Source organism: Salvelinus sp. IW2-2015, linkage group LG36 (assembly GCF_002910315.2).
Source record: "Salvelinus sp. IW2-2015 linkage group LG36, ASM291031v2, whole genome shotgun sequence".
NCBI lineage: Eukaryota > Metazoa > Chordata > Actinopteri > Salmoniformes > Salmonidae > Salvelinus > Salvelinus sp. IW2-2015.
Genome location: NC_036875.1, coordinates 25,294,837 through 25,301,312, shown reverse-complemented (window position 1 = coordinate 25,301,312; position 6,476 = coordinate 25,294,837). Strand labels below are relative to the sequence as shown.

General features: G+C 44.3%; 1 protein-coding gene across 1 annotated transcript in view; it reads right to left on the bottom strand.

Annotated features, from left to right (window-relative positions):
• The window catches only part of alkbh8 (alkB homolog 8, tRNA methyltransferase), a 10,377-nt gene extending 6,079 nt beyond the window's left edge, over positions 1-4,298 (bottom strand). Inside the window, 6 exon segments of the mRNA XM_070437597.1 lie at positions 1,531-1,601; positions 1,882-1,986; positions 2,100-2,195; positions 3,121-3,252; positions 3,370-3,601; positions 3,824-4,298. Coding sequence (XP_070293698.1) covers positions 1,531-1,601; positions 1,882-1,986; positions 2,100-2,195; positions 3,121-3,252; positions 3,370-3,601; positions 3,824-3,958 — 771 coding nt within the window. The 5' untranslated portion in view covers positions 3,959-4,298.
• Between the last annotated feature and the right edge of the window lie 2,178 nt (positions 4,299-6,476).

The window sequence follows — 6,476 nt, the reverse complement described above, 5'->3', positions numbered from 1 at the left end:
CAGGGTCGTTGGGTCAAACAAAACAAGATCACAAGTTTTTGAGGGAGCGTGCACTCTGGCATCGCTGACCTGCAGGCAGTCCACCCAGGCACTGTTGCAGAGAAATTGTAAATCTTAATGGTCTCTAAAATAAGCTCAGCTATGTCAATCATCCTATTTTAGAGGAATTTGGCACTACGTCCAAATGGGCTCACAAGCCGCAGCACACGCTCAGCAGTTTATTAACCAACGCCCAGTGCGCAGGACCCCCACAATCCGGAGCTTTCTTCAGCCATGTCGGGATTGTCTGTGACAGTAAGGTTTGGCACAACGAAGAATTCTGCCGACAAACTGTCAGTAAAACTCAGGGAGCTATCTGCGTGCTCGTTCGTCCTCGCACCATGGTCTTGACGCTGACTTGCAGGTTTTGTGCGTCGTATAGCTGGACTTCGTCGAGCGGGCAATGCTTCACTCTATAGTGCCACTGGACACTCTGTAGCAGTGGTGTGCTCTTTCGCGGATTCGAATCCGCGGTTTCAATGTGACCGGGCAGATAGCAGACAGCTGGTATGTGCAGTTGTGTTGGGCCGAGCGTTTGCTGAATCGTGCAACAGTTGTTGGACAGAGTATCGCATGGTGGGCCGGGCGAGTTATGGTATGAGCGGCATAAGATTATGGACAACGAACTGTTAGAATATAGTATATATTATGCGACTGGTATGTTGAAAGGCAACAGAAGATACCATGGGTAGATCACATATGGTCGTGGAGCCCTTCGTTGTGTAATTTTGAATGCACAGATGATCCGCTGATTGAGGACATTGTTTCGTGCATTTCATCTCACTGCTAATTACATCCTCATGTTTTCAGGCCTTGACATAATCGCCATCCGCCTGCATGGTTTCCCAAGGATTGCACACAATCCCTGGGAAGCTGAAAATCTCGCCAGTTCGTTTCGCATCTGTGGCGGCGTGGCCATTATACATTATTAGCTAGAGACACTCGTCACCCGACTATTAAGTGCATGCTTTGTGATGCTTTCTGCGGATTTTGGATCTATGTTTATCAAAGATTCCGCCATTATTCCAGCAATCTTCACTTTTTGCAGCCGCTTTGGACTCGTTGCATTTGGTTGTGCGTGGTGAGGGATCGCGGAGGGCTCGGCGAGTCGAGGGTTGTTGAATAAAGAAGCTATGTGCTTCAAGCACTAGCAGTATCATACCTTCATGTTCCCTTATGAGACGTGAAACTTCTCCATCTCTAGTTTTTGTGTTGTGGTGGGTGTGTGTGTGTGTGCTGTGTGTGAGTGTTGGTAGTGTGTGGTGTGTGTGTTGTTGTGTGTGTGTGTGTGTGTGTGTGTCTTGCGGGATACTAAGCAGCATTGTGAGGGCCTCTCCAGCTACAGTAACACGCTCACAAAAACTCTGAAAAGCTTTTTCAATGCATTGCGAGAAAGACAGAGAGAGAGAAAGGGTGGGGGAAGAGAGAGGATGGGGGACAGAGTATAGACTTAATGTTCTGTGAGGAAATTAAAACAGATTGAAGATGTACCTTAGCACCCAAGCTTAGGGAGAGAATGATGTCTTCAAAGGCAGAGTGAGTGTCCACATGAGGAGGAATACCTGACAGCAACACAAATAACCCATAAGCTCAACGGTATGCCTTTAAACACCAGCACTACTAACATGAGTTATCCAAACATCAACCAGTAGAAAGGTCTATAAATTGCCTCTGAATAACTTACATAAGGATTGTGTTCATTTCCAGTTCCACACACTTCACAGTCTGATTCTACAGCAGCATTGATTCTACCTTCATTGTCCTCTGCCTTCTGACTGCAGAGCACGCTGCCCCTGTGAGGTCAAGGAGGGTACTACAGCTGCTGGATGAGATTAGACTCACCTTGTCCAGACTGGTACTGGTTCACAGTCAGCTGGTCTGGCATGACTTCTGTGTGTCTGTCCCTCACACACCTCTCCAGCACAGGGACACACACCTGGGGAAGACCTGGGAACAAGACCACAAACATCAATTTATAGCAAGGGAACCACTGAGTATATTCCATACACAAACACCATACAATACTATGATGGTCATAGGGACTGACAAGACACACATACCTCCAGGTAACGGTTTGTCTTTGTCCACGTTGTTGTTGTCATAGCGAAACTCGTAACCAAAATGCTTCACTCTCCTGTGCTTCAGGACTTTCTGCACTGGAAGACAAACAACAATTATTAGCCAGTGACTGAAACCTGCACTGACAGTTGGTTGATTGGTTGTTTGGGGACCTACATGGTGAATATGTAACATACCGTCTGGATATTTTGGTCATTTAGCAGATGAGCTTATCCAAAGAGACTTATATAATCAATTAGGGTTAAGTGCCTTGCTCAAGGTCACGTCGACAGATTCTTCACCTAGTCGACTCAAACCAGCGACCTTTTGGTTACAGGCCCAACGCTCTTAACTGCTAGGCTACCTGCTGTGTGACAGTGCTTGATTCTGGAAATGGTCCTCAGGTCCTATACAAGCTGGAATGTTGAATGAAATTATATTTGAACTTACTCTTCCAATTGTCCGTGATGTTGGTCCTTCAGCTGCTCTAAATTTGAGACAAAATATCTACATGAAACTATTGTTTGCCTGACTTTTTAGAGCACCGGTACTGAAGTTGACGTTTCTATTCCCTGGCACAGGCGAGAAACCATGTAAACACCTGGAAGACTTTGGTTAGTATGCATGGTTCGCATCTGTGTACTTCTGCCTTGTGCACGTGCCTTCAGTCATGAGCAAACATATTTTTTATTTGCCACACACAGAGACCCGTGTTTTAAAGTTGGTTGAATAATACTTTCATGTGGATATTTTGTCTCAAATTTCGACCAGCTGAGGGACCAACACCACAGACAAACGGCAGAGTAAGTTTAAATATAATATTTTTCAACATTAGTGACAGATAAGGGACGTTTAGGATCGTTCTATATAAATATGCGTGCGTTGTCTACATCATTTGTAGACGTCACCACATCCCGTCACTAGTTGACTGGTTGACTGATTGATCAGACGGAATAACACATCTTTAAAATATCTGAACATGTGTTGTGTCTGTGAAGTTGTGGTTTAAATCCGACTGCTCACCAGTGACATCCTCATCGTGGGACGTCCAGTCTATAGCATCCAGCAGGAGAGCCTCTTCCTCTGGGGACACAAACTCCTCAACCAGCACCAACCCTGGGGGGAGGTCCACACACCCCCACAACTCACTGTCCACTGCAAGGAGACAGACACAAACAAGTTACTACAGGGAGCATAACACACACACAAACTTTTTTTTGTCTTCAGATCTGACTGAGTCAACTATGGTGACCCCCACACACACATATTTACCTGTGTTGACATAGCTCAGGTACAGTGTGACAATCTGGTCCCCACACTGCAGCTGTCGTCCGTTGAGGGCGTGTCCTCTTTGGGCGCTGACCTCTGACCTGTAGGTCACTAGGGCGTAGGGTTTGTGTGGGGGCATAACCAGGGTTTCCACCTCGCCGACCTCTCCCAGCACGTCCTGGAGCTGCTCACGGCTCACACCGTTACCTAGCCCACCGTTAGCCACCACCAGGCTCTGCAGAGAAACATCAGTGTAGCTAGCATTACAGTCCTAGATCGTGTCTGTGTTCTTTTCTCAGATAACTTACCTAGTCACATTGCACAGTATATAGCTATTGTATTCGTGTTCTGTCTACTTTATGAACGTACAGATGTGTTCTTGCTGTCTAGCAGCTAGCTACAGTAGCTAACACGTAACACTAGCTCTCTCCCGCAAAACAAAGACTGCAGTTATTACCTTGGTGGGCTGTGATACTGTGCTTATACCCTCATGTTTCAGTAAAGTATGACTGGCTTTGATTTGCTTTCGGAGAAGTTTCTTCTCCTCTTTACTTCTCCTGACAGCTTTCACGTTTTCAGAGCAGGGCTCCATGGTGTAACTTCTAAATATGTCCCCACTGCTACACAGACCTGAAAAATGCTTCCGGAATTACGTAAAATACCTATCCAGGCGTTGTTGTCATATCTGGAATGTGTCAACAAAACCTAGGCAGAGGAATGGGCCTCATACAGTCGTGTTCCCCTAATCAGATTTTGCGAATGCATGCCAGATCTTACAACCCCTGGATAGGTATTTTGCGGATCAGGTAATCACATCACGTGCTACATCGATCTGGTGCTTCACTCTAAATTCTTGATTTGTGTATAGTCATGTGGGTCGCCTGTCAACCAGGCTAAAATCTGTTGCTAGACTGCACAGTTGATGACATTGCAAACAATCATTGGTTGATGCATACAGCGCCTGAGCAAGGGAACCAAGCATAGGAATATGACGCCTAACTGCCCAGTTGATGACGTCACACGGAACCATTGGTTTTGTTTTGTATTCCCATTGTGATTGGTCCCTGAACCCATAGGAGACGATTTTGAAATATAAAGGCCTCCTTCCTTTCTCTAATCTGTAAAACCGCAAAAGGGCTGAAACGCTTTGGCATTACTTTTATCAACTTCCACTGTCCTCAAAGAGTTGCTAAATGTTCTCTTCACTTCAGATTGCTCATCAATTCATTCACCTCGAAGAGCATGGTAACGGCAGTGTTCCCTTCACATTATTCCCATTATTTATTTGTTTAATTTAAATTGATGAATTTACATTAAAGTTATTATTGGTACCAGGTCTAGTGACTAAAATTGGACTACAGCTATTTGCATGTGTTTGATTTGTGAAGGATAGTGAATTGGGCACGGTGAATCAGTCTTACCTATGTCTTAATGTTGGGTTTGCAGGCGACTGCCGACTGACTGATCTTCAACGATCCCTACTTCTTAAATAACTTACTCATTATTATTCGTAGATCAGTCAGTCAGTCTCAATTTCCCCATGATACATTATGGTTTTGAGATCCTTTTGTTGGTCAATTTCTTCAACAGATGATCAGTTCTATATAATTCGCAAACGTATTCATTAGTAGTAGAAAGGAAACACAGACTCTTTGTTTAAGTATTACAATTCTCCTTTAGTAATACAATTGTAGGCAGAAAGTTGGTACAGAGTACAGTATATGATGGCTCTCCCCAGGTTCTGCGAAATGTCTAAGATATCCTGTAACTCATATAGCCTCCCCAGTCCTCCTTGCGTGACTTTCCCTGGCAACAACATTTTAACAAATCTAACTTCCCCCTGAGCAGTAACCATCTTGTCAGCAATTAAAAGATCAGAAGTGGGTTTAATTCCAGTAAGAGACAGTCCCCTGGATTATATTAATCGTCTTGGAATGCCTATGGAATCCTGGAATGAGAGCGGCTCAGGGAAAACTCTCACCAGTCCTGCTGTGACCCCAGTGTGTGTGTGTGTGTGTGTGTGTGTGTGTGTGTGTGTGTGTGTGTGTGTGTGTGTGTGTGTGTCTGTGTACATGCAATGTGTGCATGCAGGCGTGTTGCATGTATTTATGGATTGACCAGAGGGCAGGTTTAGCAGCAGATTTGTGATAACAATACTCTCCTTAAGCAGCTGTCGAATGTATGGCTAGTTGTGAGGTTTGCTGTCGTGATATGTAACAAGTTAGCCTGTCAGTTATTACAACAACTGTTGTTGTTTCTGAAAGGAATACTCCATGACAGTGTGTGACAAACTAATGTTCTTTCATTATTAACTAGTGTCCTGTAACACTTAGAAAGCATGCCAATACACCAAAGCACAACAACGTACATGATAACAAGTCACTATCAAAGTCAGTGTGCAAATGTTACTCAACCGCAGAATTACTAAACATCCATAACAACCTTATCAACTGGGTCGTTCCACCAATKAAGTGCCTTTTGAGTAATGAATTTTAAATAGTTTATTTAACCTAATTCTAACATTCTGTCATAAAGAGTTATACATTTCACTGTACTTGTGCATGTGACAATACAACTTGAACTAAAGAGCAAATGTTCAAGTTAATAAAACACACTTTTTCCCATCTCGAGTGGTTGATTAAAAACAAAAATGCTATTGTAAGTGCCTATTAAATGCCCAAAAAAGTAAAAGGGTTGACTGTTGACCGTAACAGGGTTGACCGACAGGTTGACCGTAACAGGGTTGACTGTACAGGCTGTTGCACTCGTAAACAGGAGCTTGACGTAACAGGGTTGACTGTACAGGGTTACGTAACAGGTTACCTGAAGGGTTGACCCGTAAAGACGGTGACTGTAACAGTGTTGACTGTTAACAGGCTTGACCGTAACATGGTTGACTGTAACAGGGTTGACTGTAACAGGCTTGACCGTAACAGTGGTGACTGTACAGGTTGACCGTAACATGACTAACAGGATTGACTGTAACAGGGTTGACCGTAACCGGGTTGACTGTAACAGGTTGACCGTAACATGGTTGACTGTACAGGGTTGCCCGTAACAAGTTGACTGTAACAGCTTGACCGTCGTCCACAGGGTTTTGAAAACTGAAA